We start from the raw sequence: 25,762 nt of genomic DNA on the forward strand, positions 1-25,762 counted from the left end.
TGGAGTTGTGCAGTTTTATTTGAACAAAAACCAGTGTCGATATTTTTAATAAAGTCTACATTACACTAAAGGCATGTACTTTTGTAAGAAGATAACCTAGTTGTAAAGAAGGTGCAGGATAATATATACAATCATAGTTAAGTTAAAAAAATTCACATTTTTCATAGATTTACTTGACAGTCCCAGGCTTCCATGGTATATAAATGGGAACCAAAAGAGGTAACAAAAAAACCCAAACCCTAGTCACAAGGAAATTCAGCTGGAGGACCACATAATGCACTCAACTTTTCAAATAAACTAGAATTCTTATTTGCCCTAAATCAAATTTTGGATATAATTTTTGAATTACTATAATTAACATGTTCATGAGTAAACTGATGTAAACATTTTTGTTTATATCAAAATGGAAACAGTGCCATTTTCTTCAATAAAAATCTGTATTTTATGTTGTGGTCTGGTCTTCCACTTTTACAAATTAGAATAATTACACAGGATGTTTCTCAATACATGGTAAAAATTATCAAACAGCAAGGGAGATATGTTCAAAAAACACTTAGAAGCTTTTCAGTCCACCTTCACAACACTGTAAATCTTACTTACAAACCAGAAGCAAGCAAAAAATCCAATAGTCCCTGAAACAACAAAGGAAAAATGATTAGTTTATCTTCCTGTTTGCCCTGAAAGAGAAATCTAACAAGTACTTCCCAGCAGGACAGAATGTAACATTGTAATCCAGCTAACTACCCAGAAAAACAGCACTTCTTAAATTTAAAAATGCATTCATCCCTAGGCTAGGTTATTGATTTAAATCAAAGATGACTTTTAGGGACCAGGCCACTTCACATACATTTAAGCCACGATGACTGTGTTACCACCACTATGAGCAGGGACACAAGCACCAGTTCACAAACTGACTTTTATAAACACGCCCAGTCAGCCGCTACCTGTTGGGGTTTTTTTATGTCTACGATACTTCACTGCTACCTATGAATTATGACACATACTAGTCCTTGGAAAAATTCACCTGTCCTAGTTTTATGTTCACGTGCTCTATTTATACTTGAGATTAGAAATTTCTTTTTCCATGTATCCTGTTACTTCCTTTTGGCAAAGGAATGCTCTGAGTGCTACAGCAGCTGGAAGCAAGTAGGAAGTGAAAGCAGCAGTGACAAACCAGAACACTGAGTGAGGAGATTAGTATATACCAATTTCCTATTTTTAAACTGATGAACAAATTCGTGGTTTTCACCAACAGTCACTAGTGTTGGACAACTGCAAAAACAGTGTCCATCGCATTTACTTTTAAATTACTTGAACAGCTTCATATACAAGGAGACAAAGTCCTAGTCAATTAATTTAGTCTTCAGCCTCTAAAGGAAGTAATGCACTGCTCCTCACACTTTTACCTGATTGTAAACTGCCACAGAGATGTTAACACTTAACAGATAAAAAAGAGAAGATCTCAATTGCACTGAATTCTCTCTCAAAGATACAGCTACATGCCAGCCCTGAGATAGCCCTTCCCAGTTTCACTGCAGGCACTCACAAGATCATGCACCCAGCTCCTCCAGTTTTATATTATCCTTTTCTGTCTTTACAGCCCACGTTAATATCAGGTCCAATATCTTTCACTATTGTGACTAACTCAATAACTAGAAGATTCTATATTAGACATTTGGGGTTTTTTTACACGAGTTACATTTCTGTCTTTCATACCACATCTACACATTTCCCAAGCAAGCAACCCACCTTGGGATGCTTATTATCTGTATGCCAATTTTTACATTCCTCATGCTACCATGTATATTTTCAATTAAAGGCTTTTTGACCGACTATAATTTTATGCCACAGATTACCCTTTCCTTCCAAATTTGCAGTTGTTATTCTCTGACACAGCAGGAGACAGCAGATTTATAGCTGTTGATAGGAGATCAGACACCAACCACACAAGGGATGTAATTCCTTTGTAGGCTTGACATCACTAAGTTTGTGGTCATATCTCAATCCTTCCTGCTGTGTCAAATACTCCAATACCAGCATTGTTACTCTAAGCCTTACTCTCATGGTTTTGTCCTAATAATAGTTCTCAGATTCTGCTTCCTGGTTGTTTTTATAAAATAGCCCACTCCGAGCCTTTTATGGCTTTGAAAGCAGTTCCTTTCAAATGTTTAACAGATTAGATGCCTTAAAAACTTATCTGCTGTTTTAGAACAAGAGTGTACTATCATAACAGAAATGTAAAAGTATCCTAAGAATGACAGCTAGCATAGTTTTCTGAGCACCCCACAACTTAATATGGGAACACATTCTATATCCATGTATTTTCCCCCAATCTTTCCTAGTCTGAATCTTTATAATACATCAGTTTTCTATTAAACATTGCCTCAGTCATACCAGAACTTGAAGACTTCATACTGTGAACAAGCACTTTATCTATAAACAGATTTTCACAGGTTTCAGTAGCATTGATTTTCATCTCCCCCTCCTAAAAAAAAGTCTGTTTAGCAAATCATGGACCAAGTACACCCTGCTCATTTTTCAAATTTTATCAAAAATTTTGCCTATGTACTGGAAGCAGAGTAAGACACTTTTAAAGTGGTAAAGCCCGTAACATACAAGATTTAAATCATGAACTCAGGAGAGAAAGGTAACATCACCAAGACACACCCTTAGGTACTCAGAACCTCAGAACCTTCTCTGGTGAGCATAGATTCCTTCTGCTGCTACCTCTACATCAACAATTGGGGCTTACCAGCACTGCAATTTTCTTTTCCCTCCCGTGAGCAAATATATCCTACTAACTCTGTATGTAGATAGCTCTAAGGACCAGAAACATCAAAAACAGAATATTAAACTAAAGACCCTGCTATCTATCAAAGGTACCTCTCCTAAACAGCCACGTGATGCTCTAAGATCAGAATGGTTTAAAGGTGCTAGCACAAACTAGGTTGAAAACTGGTTTTAGTGCCCCCCCATTTTTTTTTTTTCTCTAATAACATTGGCCAAACAGACTAGAAGCTTCTAAAGGCTCAGGTCAGCAGAGTTGTGTTGACACTGCAACTAGTATTAATGGACAGAAATTAATGTAAAGTAAGAGAATATTATTTATAAAGTTCCCCTGAACAGTTGCTTATATGATTGCGTGTGTTAGTGTAAAAAAAAGTGCAGTTTTTGCCTTTATTTTTAAGAACATGAACCACAGCAGAGTGCCTGGTTCCACTAAAATTCAGTTTGTTTTCTACCTCAGCCCTTGGGGTGCTTGTGATTCCATGAACACTATAAAGCCCACAAAAGGTAAAGCAGTAAAAAAGCTGCCAATTTCCTACATAGTAATAAATATGCCAGTCAAAGGGATCTGCAAATGAGTAGCAATTGGGGAGGAAAAATAGCTCTGGACTAGCATGGCTTGTTTGAAAATTCTAGCCAGAATGTCTTCCACATTTTCTGTGTTTTAGCCCATTTTGCAGATTTTTCACTTGCTCCAGATTTGAGCACTACTGGATCTTTAGGCTGGTGCTGGCAAGTATACAGGTTCTCAGATTCTCCTTTTAACTACTTTGACTAAAGCCAATCTTAAAACAGATAACTGTAACCCTCTGTTTCCTACACCTGTACCGCTATGCAGTAAAATTGCTATTATTAGTGGCATTAGTTAAAATCCAACCTTGCCATCTCACATTGCATGGCTTGGAATGTATTTTCTTGAAGAGCATAGGTAGCACTTCAATCTTGAGCATTTTTCTAAGCTCATCTTGCACCAAAATTAAAATCATCCCTTATTAAAATGAGCCTCTCATTGGAACAGGAGAAGTATTTAGGTAAGGTTTAAATAAGACCACACCAGGATGTTGCTTTTATGCGTCTCCTTCAAAACACATTCAAACTGAAACCCAAGTTTTGAAGCACTATCAACAAGAAGCACACCGCTGCAGCTCAGGCTTCTCTGACAGATATCAATGAACACAACATGACACAATAAATACTCAAAGGTGTTTTTGGTAAAGCTGTTTAAAAAATTGTAGCACTAAGTACTTAAACAAAACAAAACCACCACCAAAACCCACCACAACGAAAGACCCAAACAAAGCAATAAAAAAACAAAAGCCCATGGGAAATAACCTAAAACCTCAAACAAATAAATAAAATACCCCACTAGTTGAAAGAGTTGAGACCATTACATTTATTTTCTGATTGGTCTAAACTACTTTACATTCTAAGGTTTTTATATCTTTCACATGCACATCTCCATCAAATGATCCAGCAACTAGCCTTACACAAATTCTTCCAATGACCCTGTATAATCTTTTTGTTTGGTTTAATCCAATATAACAAATTAGTTTCTTGGCTAGTGCTTACCTTACCCTATCTTAACCACTCAACAACCTAAAATGAATGAAAAAGCACGTGAATGGTCTGTATTGAAGAAATCATTGTTGTGGGATATATCTTTATTTTCCCCTGAGGAGATGACCTGCATATTTTAAGATTCTACCTTTTAAAATAATCCTTACTAGTCTAGGAAAGTGATGCCATCCCAGTGCACAGCAGCTCACTGCATGTCATTGATAATTCTAGGGAAATACAGGTAAAAGATCTTTTGCAGGAGCCATTTAAAACTCACAAACCCAGATATGAAGATGACTCAAGACACTTCTTTAGCCAAGAAGCAAGATATGTCCAAAAATCCCTTTTTACTTAGTGGGGAGACACTGACACTTCCATTGTTTTTTGATCTTGTCCTCAGCTTTATATTCTGCTGAATAGTCGAGTCTGCAATATATATACTACCACTTTCTGACACACAGAAACAAGAAGTTATACACAAAGCCAGCACTGAACTGAGTAAAGGACAGTTATTAGTAAACCAGGTTAAACTCAAAATTAGAAACAAGGATTATTGCACAGAATAATGTCAAAATACATTAAGCAGACTCTTCTGCTCTACTCACCTCTTCTAGCTTTCTTTGTTTAATGAAGAAAAAAGAATTCAGAGCACAAGCAGATTGTAAGAAAGCAAATAGAAAAGCACTCTGCACTTGGCTGATTCTTCTCATGTACCTTAAAAGCTCTCTGTATCATACTGATTTCAATCACTGCACAGTGGTGGGTGCTTCAGGATCTCAGATTCTAAACACAATCTACCCAGAAGATCAAAACTCAATTTTGAAAATGGCATTAACTCACAAGTGAAAATGATGTTCAAAAATAGAGGTCATAGTAAAGAAACATGCTTTGACTATGTTCAGCATTTTTTTGCCTCCAGGAATAAAATGCATGCAATCATGTAGCTATCCCCCTCCAACCACACTTGTTAGTTCTTGAAAGATTAGCTGCACTTTGTACATTAAAATCAAATTATCTGGTTTGGGTGTGCACACCATCAGATTTCACTGGTCAGATTATGTTACTGTCAGTGTTGCCATACAAGCATTCAGTTCCTATTTACTTATTCATTATGATCCCTTTGGTAATGCCCCGGGTAATGCAATGCGCTGCCATGGAGGAGGTATTAACACTGCCCTTTATATTTCTGTCAGAGTCGCTGAGACCTAGTAGGCAAGAATAGAGAAAACCAAAATACCTAGTGCTAACTTAAGTGGAACAGATCAAGGTCCCATTTTTGGTACACTATTAATGCAAACAGTGTGCAAAATTACATTAGCAAATCCCTTTGCCTCCAGAATCTGTGACGGACTGAACCCTTATTTTCTAAAACAATGGCTGCTAAGGAATATTTTACAAAACGAAGCAAAGTTATTAGGTGTCTCCTGTTTGTGCCATTTGTCCAGAACAGCTTACACATCAGGCCCAAAAATCTATCATGTAACTAAATATGGAAAAGAAAGTTATCACAGCATTTTGCATTAGCAAGAATTTATTATGCACTCTGTGTATATATTGTACCCAGTAGGTTTCTAGTGACTAGCTGTTCTATTAAATGTAAAATAAAATGGAAGACCTCGTAGTGGCTTTCCTCATGAGCTACAGATGCAAGATAGGGAGCACCACTGTGGATTTTTCCCAAATAAGAAGGACGATGCTGCAAAAATTACAGCAGCACAGTTTATTACTGTACTTCAGGGGCCTCACTGGCCCTCATATCAAGAACTCTGGGATCAGCAGATCTGAAGCTTTTAACACCATTTCAGCAGCTGCCACAACAATTTCAATTTTCATTTTATATATGAAAGGGACATTTTTAATTTCACCAATTTGCACATTGTAAGTGACAATGAAATTGGCAGGATAGCAACTAACCTATGCTAACACCCAGACACATACTAACGTATTGCTTCAGTATAAAAGTCATTAAAACATTTTAGACTATCATTTTTGGGTTTTTTTAAACATAAATAGATAGATATTATAGAAGACATTTGGAGCTTGTCTGTTTCACCATGATTTAAGCAGAGGTTTAACTGGCAATATGCAGACTTCCATGTTTGCCTTCTAATAATTACAAAACAGGAAAAAATTAAATCCTCCTTGTTTTTTTTCCCCTACTTCTTTTTAGAATTTTCATTGTCCTTAGAAGAGACACATTTCTAAATATTAAAAACCAGCAATAAGTGACAGTTACTGTTATCTAATATCATTTCTACAGCATAACTGCTTTGTTCAAACACCTGCAGGAATTTTCTTCAGGTGTTTATGAACAGTGATTTTTTTTGCTTTGTGTCAACCAGTAGTAGAAAAAACAAGGATGAAAGAGGTCCTTCTAACTGCTACACTGACAAAACTGAAGTCTGAGGCTAAGACTTACTTTCATTACCTATTTCAGCCACTCTTTTTCAACTGCATTTAACTGCACTTAACTAAAAGATGCATTTCACACAGTGAACACAAAGTAATCACAGCAGCTTTCAACAAACAGGCAGAAGAAGTTAAAAAGTAGCAATATAAGCTACCACGCCATGCAGAGAAAAATCCTCTATTACAAATTTTTGGAGTGACTATCACAGCCGTTTTTATTAACAGCCCATCATATATGAACAAGCATTTTCTCTAGTTCTGTCATTGCAGTATTTCATGAAGCCAAGCAGTGACACCTACGAGATATGACTTCATGTGTTAAGTCTACATATACAACAGCAGCAGTATGATGAACATCAAGATAAAACACTCATGGCTATCTTTCAAGGCCAGTACCCTTCAAAGAGCTTATTTCAGTAACACATGGTAAACTTGGCATAGATTTCTCATCAAATTCAACCTCAAATTTATTGTTTCAGTCAAGTGATAATGAACAATAAAATAATCCTGTAGAAGACACTTGGCCTGCATGAGTTACATCAAAAAAGCTGGACAACTTACACTGGAGAGCCGTATTTCAAATCTGTTTCTCCAGTCAAGGTACATTTCCATCATTATGAAGTGGTTTAATGAGCAGGTAAGACAACTAACAGTACTAAAACTCTATCTTGCAAACATTCACTTCTTCCCCAGCACCAGCCTCCTTCACTGGCTGATAGTGAAAGCTGAAAATATCTTTTATCCTCCATACACAGAGTGAAATTATTGTTTAACTACAGAACTTCTAGAACCAATTACGAAATCCAGAATCAAGTTAATACTCAATATCAAAGTGAAAAAGAACAGGCCTTTGAAAATATAATATTTTGAACTCACTGCTAATATAATATTCAATAAAGGAAAATTCCTTCTACCATAAAGAGATGTAATTTCAACTTAGGAAGAAAATGTAAAAAATACCTTATTGCCTTGTGTGGTGTCACAAACCATATAAATTACACTGCCTAAAGAGTATTAAATTGTATTTAATATTTCATGTAATCTAAATTTCACCTGATGTTTTCATTTCAAAATCAGAGCCCTCTATATTAATTTTAGTTTGAACATTGTACTTACCCGTGAAAAGAAAAAAAATCAAGACCATGATCATTGTGTAACCAAAGTATAAAATGGTGCTTGCAGTTCCTGTTATCTGGAGTTTGGAGAAGAAGTAATGGACTGCATAGATAAAGAGATAAACTGCTGTAAAGCTGCTAGTCAAGAACGACCTCCACCACCAGTGATAGTCCTGAAAGAAACAATAAACCACTCACTAAGAATCACCATGTAGGAAATGGAATATAGATAAGATGGTGAAAAAATAACATTGTCTTATGAAACATTTAATTCTGTAAAATTTAACTCAGAAAAATTTCAACATGACACGTAGACATTTTCTCTCTTCAAGGTCAGCTGTATTGCTTGTACTAGGAAGATGAAATTACTCTAAAATCAAAGCTGTTTGTTTTTGCTTATCTGTTGCCAGCAGTGGATTTTGAAGCAAAAGGCACATTTCAGAAGAGTGGCTAAGACAGGCATGCCAAGACTAAAAATGCAATCAGTTCACAGTGTCCAGCACTTCACAGTGTATGTGATTACCTCAACTCTATGTCTAACATCTTCCAGCCACAAGACATATCTACATCACAACTGTAACTTTTACCTCAGCACACAGATGGAAGTAGCAGAGCAACACTGTAGCTTCTGAACATGTAATTAGAAGAATTATAAAAACTAGGAACAGGAATCCAAACATGTAATACATCTGATGAGACCTAAAATTAAAAACAAATAAAAACATATTATTTGCTTTGGGATGTTCAAACTCACTGTGTGTATTATCAAACCTGTACAACTAGAGGGGAAAAAAGTGATACTCACCAAATGCTATTCAGAATGAAAAAAAGCTGAATAAAAATACAGCCAAAGGGTAAGATACCACCCATGATGATACCAGGCAATGGCTTTGTGAAAAATGACTGCTCTGGGATCTGGCGAGGAATCTGGTTTGTACGCACTGGATGTTCAATAGGCTGCAGAAAAGAGCAATAGAAATAAAATATTAATTATTACATCATAAATAAGATTATGTTTTTCTAGTATTAGCATATAAAGATTTGATAAACATAACTATATATTTTCATTCATAAGCTATCACAAATTATCAAACAAAAAAACCTACAAACTTCATGCCCAGCATTAGGAAAAAGCACACATGCTTTAGACATTCCAACTATGGGCCAGTAAGCAAGGCAGAATACGAAAGAAATAAATCTGTTCAGTCCTTAATTAAAATCTTAAATTCAGTCCTAAAATAAAATCTTAAAAAATCCAATAACATCGCCTTTTTCTTAGCTGTCTGGCATTACTTCAAACAAGTGAAGTACAAAATTGAAGCCTCTCTTAAGCACTACTTCAAAACTCAGCAATACTACCAAGGTATTGCTGAAGCACAAGAAGCAAGTAAGACCTCCAAGGACATTATTAACATCTGATTCTAGTGAATGGACAGAAAAAAAAAAACGTTTGGTGTAACACTACAAATATACACTCTGTTTCAATATCAAGTCAGTAAAATATTGTTTTACAATCATGGGATCACAGATGTTTCAATCCAACCAGATCCTGTCTAGAACTCTTGCTTAGAGATTCAACGGCTCAGTTACAGAGGACAGTGTATTTCAAATTTGTATTCAAAGGGTCTTACCCTCTCTTTGAAGCCAAAATAGGCACCAACAAAGGTTAGTGGGACTGAAATTCCAAACCACATAGCAAGAATAGCAACCAAAGTGCCAAAAGGGATGGCAGCTGAGGAGCCTTTCACCCACAGAATGAGATTCATAATGAAGAAATCAGCAAAGACAATCCTGAAAAATAAAATCAGAAAATATATTAAAATATTCAAGAAAGAAAAAGTATCACTTAGCATTACAAAACGTAAATCGTTTAAAATAAATGTAGCTTCTTTCAAATTTCCAATTTCCCAACAGTCCTAGCTCCTTTCACCACTGGTGCAGTTCAAGTAAAAATGCCTGCATCACCTAGTCTTGTAATGTAGGCAGTTATGGTACAGCCATTATTTAAATAAAGATTCCATACATAACACCAAAACGTAACAGAAATATCCCACTGAAAAAAATCAATACAAAGAATGGAAAAATATAGAATAAATTAAAAAACTCCTTATCTGAATCTTGTTTCCTATTAAAATCATAAATATTTCCTTTATTTATGTCCTTTATAAATAGTAAATTACTTCTGAATACAGTGATAGAAAAATCTCCTATTGAGGATGACCCAGGGACTCTCACAACAGAACTAATGTGCTGCAGCAGTTTGTGTCACAAAGGGAAAGGGGGGATTAAAGATGGCTCTGCTCTACAACAGAAATATTTGTATAAGCATGAAGTTACACATATTAAGTAGCCTGTGCTTCTGGAGAATTTAAATAAAGACTGCATGAGTTATGATTTGCCTCCAGACTGCTTTTCCCTCTCCCCCATTAAACATATCTGCCTCATTTTCTGAACATCCTGGACAAAAATTAGAAAACAACTCAGAGATGGTGTTGCTGAATCAATGAGATGAAGATTTCAAACATCCCATTCTGAAAACAAAGCGGAACATTCATTCTGCAAAAGAACCCCATGTAAAAAAGCTTGTGTTAATTGCAATTATTCCTGTATTCAAAGATACACCAAAAAAAATTCAGCCTCAGAATGGGTCCTGCAAAGTGCACCACTGTCTGGTTTTGTTAAAAGTGTTCCTGATACAGAATTCAAGCTGCCCTGAAGCGAACATGCATCCTTTCACTGTATTTTAATTTAAAAAGCAAGGAGGAAGGATTAGAGCAATAGACAGGCTCCTTTTTTTCCTAGAAGAGGCCTGACACTTGCCAAAACTGTTTGGGGGAACAGACTTGTCCAATAAGCACACCCAAGCGACCCCTGGTGTAAGCATCTTGTTGAACAAAATATAAAAATCAAATTCATTTTAGAAGCCTTTCTAATCTTTATCATCTACCCAGGCTCCTAGCACAGACCTCACTCACCTCCTCCACAGTTAAAAAAATACTGCAAATATGAACTCCCATCAGTCTATTGAGATTAAAAAGGCCTTGGGCTGTTTATGATATGCAAATTTGCTAAACTATCACAGTGTAATCAGGTTATCCGTTCATATTCTATCAGCCCCAGTTATTTACTTCCTCTGTGAAACTCAATTTATTTGGGAGTTTAACTGATCAGCATGGTATTCTTTCCATCGATACATATTTTCTTCTCTCTCCTGATAATATCTAAATGGCAGCAGGGAGACTGAAGTACACATTCTGTTTAGAAGTAAGACTTTTCATAGAAATACTACACTTGGTTGTTATCAAATACATTACCTTTCATTTGATGAAATTCTGCTTTACTTGAAGCCAAGTCATGTTTTATTCATTCTGAGGTTTTTTGGGGGAAGAAATACTTTAAGAAATTTATAATCTTTTCTTCCACTTTTGCCAAGGATATTTGCCAAGGGACAACTTCATGTACTTAAAGTTGCAACTAAGAAACATTAAAGGCTTGCAGAAGAAAGTAGTTTCTGCTCCCTGTCCCCACTAACTCTCATAAAAGGTCCTAAGAGCTATGAGAAAACAAAAGGTTGAAGTGCTATTGCGCTTCCGAAGCAGAACAGTATTGGACACACAGTATAGTATGATACACACTACAGCCATATCCCAAACTGGACACCACCTACATTTATGTAAGGTTATAACCAGAATTACCTGGAACATCCTGAGTACTGTAGTACCAAACTGGAATTAACCCAGCACTGTGCCAAATGTTCTGGTGCAGTGATTCCCAAAGGCTGTGACACAACCTTGCAAGAGAGTTGCCCCATTCCTCCTACCTCTACAGCTGACAACAAAACAAGAAGCCAAGAACCTAGCTCTGTTCTAGACTACCAGATTCTAGTTTCCTAGAATTCACTTTTCTTTATATTCACAGATAGGCAATACACAAAGGGAAAAGCAGCTTGGGAGTACAATAAAATCACACAGATAAGTATCATAACAATTGGCTTTTCCCCAACTCCTTTCCACCTCAGTTTCGTCTATACTTAAGAATAAAGGAAACCATGAGGGGAAAAAATACTAACCCAGGGCAGAGCAGAGCTGTAAGCAAGACATTGGTCTTCCACTTCTCACCTCTGAACGCTGAGGAGAAAAAGTAAAAACAATTTCAGGGTCAAGACTTTTTCTAACTGTTTTGCAGAATGGCAGCAAGAAGCAGATATGCTGAGACACCAGCTCCAGCTGGAGGTTCAGATTCAGCCCTATTGCCATAATACTAAGCCTTCTGATGATTGTTTACGTATTTTCCTTTGGAGTCTCTCAAAACAATCTATATAGTTTTCATTCCTCTCGGTGATGGACTTCTGTATTGACCACTGGGGTCAGAGAGGTGTTCCTCTCATTGACCAGTCCTTGACCAAATCCCAAATACTATATAAACCTCAAATCATAATAAACTGTCCTCTTTTCCCTGCTTCTACCCAACGGGTGAGTGTGGTTCTTTTCGTGGTTCTAACTGTGACACAGCCCAGCAATTCTGAGTTAGCATGTGTCACATTAAATAAATGCATGTACTTACTCTTGTACATTCTAGCAGACACATAACCAGCTGGAGTTCCCAGTAAGACCCACAACACAACTGCACAGGTCATCAAAGCACCACGGTTGGCAGGAGAAAGGAAACCAAGGCAAGCTAGGACTAAAGAGACAAAAAGATTCAGTTATTTGTGGACACATGTCAAAATACCCTTATAACACAGATTACTGTGAATGTTTTTCCCTTTTACTACCACATATTTAAATAAAGGTTGAGTGCATAAGTTCTTGTACAACCCCATCCCATAGAACATACACTTAAATGGCACTGTTTCATTCAAAAGCATTATTTCTACCTCATCTCTTAAGTAGAAGGTTTTTCATAGCCAAAAGTCTGAAAAATATAACGCCACCATCCATCAAAAGCATTTTCTCTTGCCATCAACTTCTTTCTATACTACTACACTGATTGCACAGGAAACTATCACTGCTAAGCAAGATACAGAGTTGTGATCGTCACTGAAAGACAAACTCATCAAGAAAATTCTAGTAATCTTACAGTATCATACAACAAATAGAAAAAAGCAGCTCCCCCATGAAAGACCAAGATCGGAATTAAACCTGGAGAACAGAATTTGAAAGATTCTTCTTTTGTACTAAGTATCTGTGTACTTTCCAATTCTACTGTACAGTAAGAAAAGGAATGCTCATAAACTTTACCGATAACTAATAAAAAACTACCATCTTGTGACAGGTTACATAACCACATGCATATATATATATATATATATAGCTATTTATGGTAGGCTCTCATTACCTCAACATTGTGTCAGTACTATTTCAGTGGCGTGCACTCTTGCTCATATTCCTGTATGGCTGCAGGCTCAAGTCAAACGTATTGGACAGAATGGGTTCCCAGAACATTAAAGCCTTAATTACATCTTTGAACTTCCATTACTGGACCCTTGGATAATTACACCATGCAAAACTGTGTTTTTTAAAAAAAACTTGTAAGAAGGAAGTTTGATTTCTGAATTCATTAAGAATCTGCATTAGCCCAAGTATTACAATTTTTCAATGACAATGCTTACAACAGCATTACTGAAGCTATCTAATTACTGTTATGAAATTACATTAATATTTTATATTACTAAAGGAAGGACTTAATTTCCAAAAGAAGGCTTCTATCATTTGTTTAATAATATTGCATCTTTCTTATTACTTATTACTTTCTTACTATTACATACACATTGCCTTAATAACGTTACTTACATAAAGTAATAAACGTCATAATGAAAATTTGGGTTCCTTGGCCCAAAAAGACAGACAGTAACATTCCCTTCCTTGGAGGTCTGAACACATCTCCATGAACCAGCTTCCAGCCAAATTCCTCTTGGGCATCTTCCTGTATAAAATCAACAATGTCTTTAGCAGCAATACATAATGCAGTAGTGAATTAACACAAACAAGATGCAAAATACATATTTAAAGTTTGATTAGCTCCCAGTTAAGATCCAAAGCCAGACTAATTGCATCTGATTCATCACTCATTGATTTTATAACCCCCTAATGGTTCAGTGAAAAAGGCAAGATTTTTCAAGGAAATTCTCATCTCCTAAAGCAAGAAAAAGCAAATGTTAATTACTCAAACCATAGAATATCATTCTAAACTAAACTAAAACAAAGCACTCAGCTTAGCTTTAACATCAATCTAGTTCATGCATTTATCTTTTTCTGTTTCTATTTCAAAGCCCACTGGTCTCAATGACCAGTGGAAAAGAATGAAACTGTCTCTCTCTGTAGTCCAGAAGGAAGTTTGCTCCCTGGAATCATGAGGGACAAGTACAAACACTCTGCCAGAGGTGAATGGATGGAAGCATGGAATGAGGAGGGGGAAACCTCAGTCAATGGCTCTAAGGAACCACTGCTGAAGAACAAAACTTTTCAATAAAGACATTTAAATTAGGTACCTCCCCTCACAAAAAAACAACCAAACAAAAAAAAACTAATGCACAGAACCACAGATAACTACCCCCACAAGAAGACCCTCTACTCCTCTTAAAAGCCACAGATTCCATTCAGTGTAGGAATATTGAGTTCAGTTTGAAGGACTGCCTACCCTTAGAATTAAAGCTTGCCAAAAAACAGGGTAAAAAAGAAAGTAGACCACAGTGGTGAATGACATAGAGCACCTTTAATTGCAATAGATAACGTCATTTTCTTTTCTGTCAGATTTTCTTTGCTTTCCCCATACTGATACCTTGGCTTGCTAGAAATTATTCTCACAAGGCTGATAAATGAATACAAAAATTGAAAACTATTAAACACAAGATAACTGCGATTAAAATACAAAACCACACCCTACACCTGATAGAAAACAATACCAGATATCCAGGTATAATTCCAACACATCAATGCTCTTCCAGCAAAGAAAGATTTGTTTGGTCAAAGAAGCATAAATACAAAACTTCCTGTAAGTCTGAACTTGAACTAATTGTGATAATGACGAGAAAATTGTTGAGGTAAGACAGAAGAAAGGCTTTTACCAGGTAATTGTAAGGAATGAAAGAGTTACGAAGGTTACCACCTGAAGCAAATCTCTGTTTCCAAAATGGTGATCACTAAGCAAGAACAAATGCTTAGTGATTTACGTCCTAACAGAACGCAGAAGATGTTTCCAAAAATTCAGCAGTATTTCATATTGCTAACCTTTAACATACAACATAATGGTAGCAACTGTACAACTAAACCAAGTAGTAAACTATATTTTAGAGTTTCAAAAAATATTACAGCAAAATTACTCTAAACTTTTCAAAGGTGCGGTAATCCTCATCTTACCATTAATTTAGCTTAGTTCTCAAAACATTCTAACAAAGATTAAAGTCCCCTACATTCAAGTAGTCATTATCAAAGAGATTTAAAAAAAAAGGACAAAAAAACAAAGAAAAAAGAAGAAAAAATAAAGAGCTTTACCTCTCACTGGTGAAAACATACTGACTTGAGTTCTCTTCAATTCGGCAATTGTCTCTTAGTCCTAAGACCCTAAAGATAATCTAATGTTTTCTAAACACTTCATTAATGAATATCTCACTAAATCCACATCACACTAAAAGCCAGCTAGCATCAGTTGAAACATTAAATGCACATTCTAAGACCACAGTCACCGGCAGGTGCATCAACCTCTTTTGAAGTACAATCACTGGCATCCCCTAAAAGTGAGATACTAATTTCCTTCCCTGCATCTTCTTCAGCCCAGGTCCTCTTTTGCACAATTATTTCGCACCTTTTTAAATAAACTCCTTGAACTGCAACAGATCTTCAAGTCCCTCATACCTTGCAAGAAAATAAAAAACTGTAGCTTTCTGAAAGTCACACCTATCCCTGCTGTTACTCATAAAAACTAATCAAGCTTCTGCAAGTCTTGCTCCTTGTCACATTAGGAATCATCAACTAATAAAGACAACACAGTATAAAGTATTGAACATTAATTGGTAGATCAAACAGAAGCTTCACAAAAACTACCAGTTAAAGGACGTGAGAAAAATCATTCCACTTTAAATCACTGTCTGGATTTATATTAACAAAAGATATTCAATATTAAAACCACAAAGAAGAACACAAGTATTTTCAGATGTTTTAATTTTGATAGGAAACATTTTTGTGCATTTTGAAGTGTTTCTTTAACCAGATGGACAGCAACAAGAGTGAAAATTCAAACCTTTGTTGCATCTGACCTTACTTCTGATCTTTAAGTTGCAGATAACACTTTCACCAATGAGAAAAAGGCTGAGTAAAAATTACTCTCAGTCTACTGGTCAAGTCTTTTCAACTCACAATCAGTTATATTCTCTTCCACTCTAGGAACCTGCCACTTCCCCATTTTAAGGAGTATATATCTCAAAAGAATTCACAATAGGTTCAGTCGGTTGGCAACAGGCTTCAGTCATCTCAGTAATTTAAATTAAATACAGTTTAACACAGTGATTACAACAGGAGTTGTATTTACAAATAAAATAAAATATCATTTACAGACACACCAAGTAGTGCTAACACAGCTAGAGGTCAAAAGTTGTGTTGCACGTGAACTGCAATATTATGATCTCCTAACTAAACGAAGTTTAGTTGTTCAGTTTCCAGCCACAGGTAACATCAATTTGTATCGGCCTATGCCAATCAGATTATCTCCAATAATTTTTAACCCCCAGAAATATTAGCATGTATAAAATTCATCATAGTTATACATCTCTCTAGACTGTACTCAAAATTAAGAGGCAGACATCACCATGGACAGAAAAATGTGCTGATGTAAAAGCTGTAAATTTTACTCACAGAAGAGTCAATCTGGTTGTATCTTGCAATATCTTTATGAAGAGTCCTCAGAATGATCATAGCCACCATGCCAGATAAGAAGAGAACAATCACAAGGGAATTCATTATACTGTGAATAAAGAAAAAGTCAAACTTTGAATCCAATTTTTCAGGTTTCAGGACATGTACCAGTTCATACTACACGTACAGCTCAGATCTGAAGAAAAGCCTTAGATATTCCAACCTTTCAGTATTTTCTCATCCAGAGAAGATAAAGGTGGAAAACTTAGGTGTCTGTGACTTCTTAAGAGACAGAAACAGTATTTCATGACACCTTGCTAATTCTGATGACATTACATATTGCATTTCTTTATTCTCCTTATATAGCTCAGAAGTAATTTCCGTGGTGAAACAGCTACAGTTCTTAAAGCAGACTGTAAAGTAGGTTTCGTATCTATCACCCAATGAAACTGATATTGTGCCATTTAGTATTTTGTAGAGAACAATTTATTTGGATTAGCCTTTTCAAGATTGACATTGCAAAACATAAAAACTTCAACAGAAATTATATACTTACTTAGTATCATTCCCATGCTATGGAGGGAAATAAAATAAGCAAGAGCTTTTCGCATAATCTTTTACTCATAAAGAAAGACCTTTTTACTGTAAGCCGCTGCTAAGTACAAAACATGCATTATACATATGTACCTCTCACTTGGCAGTCAAAGCCTGACAGTAACAATAAGAATGCTACAGAGCTGCAATGTCTCAAAACTTCTCCAGAATGGAGACGATAAAGTAAAACAATGGAAGCTGCTTTCCTTTTGGATACTGATGATGCATTCCTTTCACAAAATGCAGTAAATACAATTGCTCCCAGGAGATGAAAACTTACGTCATAAACGAAAGTTTTCTTAACTGAAAACCTATAGACTTTGTTCTATCTCCCTAGAAGTACAACGAAGAAATCTTTGTGTTCCCTGCAAGGTTACTCACTGAATAAATTAGGTTACTCACTAAATAAATAGCAAATCTTACCTAAACCATTGGATGTTTGTATGTGGCATGGACTCCAAAATGTAGTCCCACCTGGAAGCCCACTTAATACTATTCTTCTCCTATAAGGAAATGAAATGGTAATTAGCAGAAGCAAGTACAAGTTTGTTGCAGTCTTCAAAAGGGGATAAGCATACCATGTCCCTTCCCCAAACCTTCCAGTCAGCAATCATTTCTAAGCTTGATATCAACTCTGGACGTAAGATCTCTCTTGCATGAAATCATCTCTAGAGACTCTAAAAGAGTATCTTTTCATTGAAATGTTCTATCCACATCTTCTTTATGTAATCACGCTTACTGAAATAGATGTTTTCCTATCTAAAAACACTTCTCACTGACAAAAACTCCCCTTCTGAAGTTATTTTGAAGCTACTAATAAAAACTAAAACACATGAAGTATTATTTCAAAGCAAGGCTCATGGATGACAGAGAGAATAAGCAGTTTTGAAGTGCCATCTGCTGGAAGTATCCAGACCCACTGGATGTGAGCTTTACCTGCCCCATGACAAAGGAGAAAGAGTGTAGGTACCCAAACATCTCACCCATTGCGTGAGTAACCAGACAAAGTTGACACTGAAGTTCTGAATCACAATTTACCTCAAGATTTAAACAGAAATGTTAATGAAAGAAGGCTCATTCATGTAGGAAAGTCAAAGTCAAAAGAGGATTTAATGTCTCAAAGGAAAAGTAACAGGCTACCAAGCCTTGCACCTCAAGGTCACTGGTTCAAATCAAATTCAATTTGGCAGAATGAAAGCTACTGCCATATCACAGCTGCTTCACTATCTGTACAAAACAAGCTGGTGGTCTCAAGACAAACCTTCTAAGATTGGTGTCTTACATCAGAAAAACAACCACGCCTTCAGGACAGACTGGAACAGAGGTACCAAGATTTGAAATACCTTGAATCAAATTATTGTCATACCCACAGGAGGCTCACTTTCCATGCTGGGGTAAAGATCTATTTACCAGAAAGCAATTTCCTCCTAAGTCATTACAGGCTGAATAAAGTATTAGGGTATCAGTAAACATTAGAGTATTAATTTAAAAAAATTAATTATCACCTACTCAATATAAAAACCAGTGAACAAAATAAAAAACACACAAAATGAGACAAACCCTGCAACCTCACAAGATAAAGCTTTACAGTCAACATTTAACAAAGAAATGTCCCCAAATATAAAGATAAACTGCTCTTCAACATAAAACTCTCAGTACTCTGACTGAAATCGGAAAGCAGAGTTTACCTCAAGGAAGACAATTCTTCCAGTTATTCAATCTACTAATTTTCTATTAGTAATAGAATACAGGGGACAAAAAGGTCTTAATTTATATTTTCATAGCGTCACTTAAATTACAAGAACAAAAAACTTATTTAAGATTTTCAGAAAAATATTTCTCAAAACCATCCTTATGGAATTTACAGTGCTGTAATCCAGTTACAGCTATTAGCAAGTTATCCAATCATTTTGATTTCATTCTTCTGGGGAATTACATATTCATGTAACAGATTTAATGCTTACTTCAAATGTCACAGAGTAACTGTAAACCAAATTCAGTTTATTCGTGAATTCTCCAGGAATCTCCATAGGTGGACCTTCACAGCTCAAGTTGTTCTCATCTGTATGCTTGTAGCTAATAGAGAAAAAAAAGTTAAATAATATTTTTTAAAACTTTCATTTTCTTTTAAAAAATTTAGCATTGTGCTCCAATCACAAATACTCCCCGTCAGGAGAGCTTCAAGGTTGAAGCAAAGCACCTGGTCAGAAAATTACAACATTAAGGTTATGTGCAACCTGACTGCCCTCTTGTATCTGCAGTGCCAGGGAAAAGGCAAATTAACATTTTTTTAGCCATTCAGGATGGTACTGATAAACCAGTAATGAAAAAATTAATAAGATGGTAGGATCTTCCTGGCACCCATGGAAGGAATGAACTTGCATGGCAAGTATAATTCACTAAAAGCATACTGTATCTTTGCAAGAGAAAACTCAACTACAATCAAGTCATGTTGTACCACATGTCTGTATGACTTCAGAAACTATAGTAGTGCAATTTATTAATTTACTTAACTTCTATAGAAAAGAGAGAAAAGTTTAGCTATTAAAAAAAGACCTACTTTGAAATTTTATAACTGGAGTGCACTTTTCAAATACAGATAAATATGAACTGTGTATGAACAGATTGACTAGAGGCCAAAGTAGTTGCTTCAGTCTTCTGACCTCTGAGTTGTTGCACCTCCACTCTGGTCAACACAAAACCTAAAAAGTTACTGTTTGAGAAAATCAGTTAGTCTTCTTAGGAAATTAGTTTTTGTCATCTGCAGGTCTGAATACCAATGTTAACATGGTATTTCATCTATACCTCTGTATCCAAACTTACACAGGAAAAATTACACCTGTACATTCATCCAAAGTACATTTGGGAGACAGGTAACAGATCCAATATGGGAAACTGTTACTCAGTGAAAGGATGTTCCTCATGTGTATCTGAAAACATGCACACCCAGACACAAATCAACCAAAACATGAAAAAGGCTCTGTTGTTTGGGTCATGTTCTAAAAGTCTGCATAAGCAGTGTTTCCATCACAAGAGACTTTGGGGAATACTTTAAAAGCAAAGTTAAATAGCATTTACAGCTGTAGAACTTGTAAAATAGTATGAGACATAAACCAGCATACCAAAAGCTTTACCAGAAGTCAGAATAACAAATTCCTCTGAATTTATTAACACCAACAACATCTCTAAGCAGCTGCTCTCTCTGGAACTGCTGTTAGGACTCCTGCTGCTCTAATGCACAATTACCTCTGTGGTCTCAGTCTTGCCATCACCAGTCTTGCACCAGGCCAGTTTTCATCCTTCCCACTGTGGTACATGATTGTTATGTCAACGTGGTTGAAGACGTAGAAAGTGTTCTTCTTGTTAAACCCTGACTACAAAACATGATTAGGAGACTGAGCAACTCCTCCAACAGGAGAGGGCGCAAGAAGTCAAGAACTTTAAAATGTGATTGGTGTATATATATGAAGGAGCAACAAAGGGAAACACTTCAACATTAACGTAAGTGTATAAAAGATCACTTTCAAGAGTCTGGGGAGCCTGAGGAGTAACTGAGTTGGAAGGTGATTGCAGACAGAGTAAACTGAACATGCATGATAAATGCAACACTTCAAAGAAGCATCAGACTTGCTGCATACAAATGAATTGACTGCACAAAAGCAGTGGTAGAGCAGAGTCAAGGAAAGCTCTCTCCTCACCAAGAGGAGTGTTGTCTCTCAGTATCACTATTATCTGTAATTGTACTAGTTCGCAATGGAACTCCCAAGATGACTGACACATTTCCAACTGTCAACATAATTTTCCCTGTCAGAGCTATGTTTGTTACTCTTCAGCCATCTGGGAAAACCCTGACACATTTAACTTGTAAACTGTGCTAGACATAACTTTTGCAACTAGAACACAGAGCTCATTTCTAGGACTTCACTAGACAGCTTCTATCTGATACTGAAAAAAGAACATCTTGTACATTAATAATTACTAGCATGGATACGTATGAAATTTGTGAACTAAACCTCAATTTTCTAAAGCTTTTAAACACCCACGCCATTATTTTATAGCTTTATAAAACATACATTGGTCAAAGACCTGTATTAACATTTTATTTGGACAACTGTGTAAATGAGACACTGCGCACACTAGCAGCACTCAGCTCTGTCAGTGCCCACAGTCTGAACACTAAGCATGTTTACAAACATATCTGTTCTTTTTCAGGAAAAGAAAGCTTAAAAGTAAAACCACAAATGAAACCACCCTATACTAACAAAAAAAGTTCCACCACTTACATTTATAACACAAGCATCTTTAACTCTACCATCTGGAGTAACAAAACATCCTATTGGAAATCCTGGATTACAGTATTTTTGTCCATCTTCCACATCATAACACCAGGTTACAGGCATGTTATCGATAATCCTAGACAGAAATCATCAAAGAACACATCCTCAGAAAGAGATGCACCTCTCTTCACAGTGACATTTTACATTCATGTAGTGCACACACTTTCCTTTAGTGCCTACAAGATGCACAATAGAGATACAACTATCACACACAAGGAAGAAAGCAACCACTTAAAATATAGATAACAAACGTCCAAAAGCAAAAAATAAAGCCAACCTCAAGCACATGTCTAGGCTTACCAGTGATGCTGATAATTTAATTGCATTCCTTTCTTCAAAAAAGCCAGTTTGGTTTTATCAGCACTGTTTCCTGGATCATATGATCTTGTACATACCTTCTTGCAAGTTTCTTGCTTTTTAAAAGTGAACTGTTAAAAAAAAAAAAAAGCACACACAAAAAAGTCACTTCAATTTTGCTTCAAAGATCTTCTAGCACTTGTGGGTTTTTTTCAGATTAAGTAGGGAGGTTTTTTTAGCTACTTAACCTCCTTACTGTAAGTTTCTAAAGGATAAACCCAGAGGACTGAAAGTTGAAAATTAGTAGAAAAGTTATTGTTTTTTCTTTTACCAGTCTGGTTTATTTTTATAATTTCATCATCTGCTAAAACAGACTTTCACTACGCCCTTCTTGAATGTTTCATGTTAGCTTTAGCTGGTTTTCCCCATGACGAACAAGTTAGGTAAGGCTACCAAAAGCACACGTTGCACAACATCTAAGCTTCAAGCACAAACATCATCTAACACAAACACGCTTACATTTGCATCTCCAACTTATAACCCAGTTAATATTTACCTGTTAGTGAGCTTAAAACACGACTCAAAATTCTATTATCAAGACCCAAATACTAAGCAGGAACAGCATTTTCTAATTACTGTAGTGCACAGCCATTTCAAACAATTGTTATAATACTTAATCTATTCAATATGTATCCGGTCCAAATGATCCATCATGCTGCATACTTAAAAGCTTCTTGTGACCACTAGTTGTAAGACTTAAAATTACATTAGCTCAGAGAATCAAGGAGATTTCTAAGAGCAGTTCATATAAGGAAAGGGACATCACCTGCTTAACCGACTAATGAAAAGATGTGATCAGATCCCCAGCTTCATGGGCAAATCCAAGTCTGGAAACTGCATTTGAACACCATACAGTTCTCAAACATCAATAGCCACTGTTTGGCCACAACTCCTCCACTGCTAATAACTGTCCCAAGTTGATGGCACAACTTTTTAGATATGCTATATTTGGTCATTGCTAATGCAGGGCATGATACAGAAAAATACCACATACCCAACCTGCAAAATATTTCCATACAATTATTTTACAGAAGGTTCCAAGTGATATGCATCAACACTGAAAAATCTGATTTCATACAACAGATGATAAGCATGTACAAGCAGAGAAAAGCTGCAAGTGAGCCATAACCTAATTTCCCCTTCCCGCTCTGGAAGTTGCCCAATACTACAACCAAGTTCCTGAACTATCACTTTATAGTCTCCAATATTACATTTAATAAACAAATTATTTCAGATCACCTAACACTCCTTACATCCATTTATTAAATAACTACCTAAGATACAGTTTCAGGACTTCTCTACCACAGAGCAACAGGCAAGAAGGATGATCACTGGCTCAATTTCCTAACTGTAATTAAGCAACCTAAGATGCCTTTGGGCTGGGAGAAGTTTTATTACATAAATGCCACAGTGCTTATACTAAAAAAAATAAACAAAAATAATCACCCAGTCATCAAATCTTCAGCTATGCCTATGGATTACAGCCATCAGAACAATGGCTATCAAATTTAAACTGGATCAACTTCAAGGGATAAAATAACCTTATATGGAGACGATGCTATTCTCTCCCCAAACAGTACTTGTCCAAGATTTTCTGATGGTCTTTTCTCTTCCTTATCTTGACAGAAGTCAAAACTGGAAAAAAGTAGCAAAGGTTCCCTTTTATTTTTAATTGACATATAACTGTAAATACCAGCCTAAAACAAACTCTTAAATTATATCCTTAATATAGTAATTTTCATTATTTATTTTACAGTTCAGCCACTGGTAGAAAAAAATCTGAGAGCCTTTGCAAAGAAAGCTGGCATATATTTTAACATTAATTTGAACAATTGTTGAAAATTTAACAATTTCAACAATTTAATGTCAATTTCATTACATATTCCAGCATATCTTTAACAAAATGCATGATGCTTAGTCCACCCACCCTTCTCAAATGGCAATTTAAACAAAAAGTATAATGTTTAATTTTGTGGCAAAATAGGGGCTGTGCTACAGACTTTTCATTGCTCTTGCAAGAAGTTTCTGAAAAACTGTAACCCTTTCTTAAAGGAATATTTACAAATAGCATTTGACATGAAACACATTTCAAAGAATGAAAATACTTTTAGTATTACAGTATCACACTATTCACTAATTCTTTTCAACTACATACAGCCGGAAACTGCTGAATACAGGACAATGTAACCATTCTGGCTTTTCATTGAACACAGGTAGCACAGGTTATGTTAAAAACCCCCAAGATAAAAACAGAAAAAAAACCATACTTATCTCTGGTACATAAGTACTTTTCCTCAATCATTGGTCCTAAACTCACTGGCTTCCATAACATTTAACGGATATAGAGATAGTTAAAGTTTTTAGCTGGTCTTGCTTCTACTGCTGCACTGCCCAAGGAAAGAACTAAAATACCTGCACATTTTCTTTTCTGTGCCCAACAGCAAAACTGCAAATCATATTGTTCATCATCACTTTGTAGGCCTACAAATATCTGCAAAAGCAGATGGATGTTTTCACATAAAAGAATCAAAATTAAACAAAACCAAAACCAACAAACCAAGAATTAGCTACAGAACTTTGGCAAAAAATGGAAAGTTAACAGTGACTGGTCTCCAAGTTTCTTTCAATTACCAGGAAAAAAAAAGAACACCAAAGCATTTGATGTCCTAGATTTGCCTAACAGAAAGAACTTCCAAACATGTCAAACAGTCAATACTACATCTTGTACTCAGCTCAAAAGAATGCACCCATAAGAAACCCCGCAGCCTTTTTTAAAACAGTAATAGAGATCAGGTGGCACAGGTGTGGCCTTCATCCGTCTCACCCTCTCGTTCTTCATTCCTGCCACTAAGCACTGGATTCATTCTTCCATCCCTACAGCCAAAATACTGACACCTTTACGGTAACAGAAAAGCACCTTTCCAAACACTCCTGGAAACCTGTTGGGATGTACTTACGCATCATATTCGTATGGCAGAACTGATTCAACAGAGTCCAGCCTGTTCACGAAGAGCTCAATTAGTGACTGAAACAGGAAAGGAAGAGGAAAAAGTATGAAAATAAGGACTTTCAGAATCAAGCGCGTGGCTGGTACGAAATGCGTGGCTAACCAGCAAACGCTGCTACCCCAAGGCGGAGTTACCCTTGACTGCTGACAGGCTCCGGCCACATCAGGAAGGAGCTAAGAGCTGGTTGGAAAGTTCAGCGGGAAAAGGGAATACCAGCTGTGGGTGTCTGTCTTCCTGGAGCAAAGGCTGCTGCCCGCGGGAGAACACCCGCGAGCACCGGGATTGGGAATACCCCGGAGACCCCCTGGCCACAAGAGTCCCGAGCAGAGCGAAGGGACGGCTCGCGTCGGGCCCGCCTGTGCGGGCTTCTCACCTTGCAGGTCTCGGTCTCCTCGCCCTCCTCACAGAAGCTGACAGGCGCCAACCCGGGCAGGTAGAAGGCAGCGCCGAGAGGTGCCACCAGCAAGAGTGCGGCAGCCAGCAGCCTCATCTTGCAGCCTGGACGGGCAAAGGCACCATGAGGCGTAACGGCAGCCCCGAGCGCCTCCGGCAAGCGCCTTGCGGAGGCAGCCCCAGCACAGGCGGAGGCGGGGGCGGGCGCGTCACGGCTGGGTCGGGGTCACAGCGGCTGCGCAGTGAGCGCGGAGGAGCCGGGAGGGCCATCTTGGGGAAGGGCACTCTGGGGAACAGGAGACTGCCGGACAAGGGAGCATTCCCACTGCCAGAGGGCGGAGCTAGATGGGATAAGG

At 36.8% G+C, this 25,762-nt stretch overlaps 1 protein-coding gene across 2 annotated transcripts; it reads right to left on the reverse strand.

The window, feature by feature from the left end:
- Positions 1–25,590, reverse strand: LOC310922611 (transmembrane 9 superfamily member 2-like). Of its 2 annotated transcripts, XM_083883284.1 has the most exons (17): positions 25,387–25,590; positions 24,963–25,030; positions 23,547–23,640; positions 21,949–22,076; positions 21,595–21,724; positions 20,558–20,685; positions 19,276–19,387; positions 17,735–17,814; positions 16,718–16,826; positions 13,661–13,793; positions 12,432–12,551; positions 11,938–11,995; positions 9,500–9,659; positions 8,674–8,825; positions 8,456–8,567; positions 7,870–8,041; positions 1–632 (listed from the first exon to the last, which is right to left on the reverse strand). In XM_083883284.1, exons 1-17 carry the CDS (start codon positions 25,501–25,503, stop codon positions 565–567), a joined length of 1,941 nt encoding a protein of 646 aa, XP_083739410.1. In that variant the 5' UTR covers positions 25,504–25,590; the 3' UTR covers positions 1–564. The 2 variants fall into 2 exon arrangements, with proteins under 2 accessions (XP_083739410.1, XP_083739411.1); XM_083883285.1 differs by lacking the exon at positions 23,547–23,640 and having other exon boundaries at positions 25,387–25,419.
- Positions 25,591–25,762: the final 172 nt, after the last annotated feature.

The sequence above is a fragment of the Zosterops lateralis genome, assembly GCF_965231275.1.
Source record: "Zosterops lateralis genome assembly, chromosome: Z".
Classification (NCBI taxonomy): Eukaryota; Metazoa; Chordata; class Aves; order Passeriformes; family Zosteropidae; genus Zosterops; species Zosterops lateralis.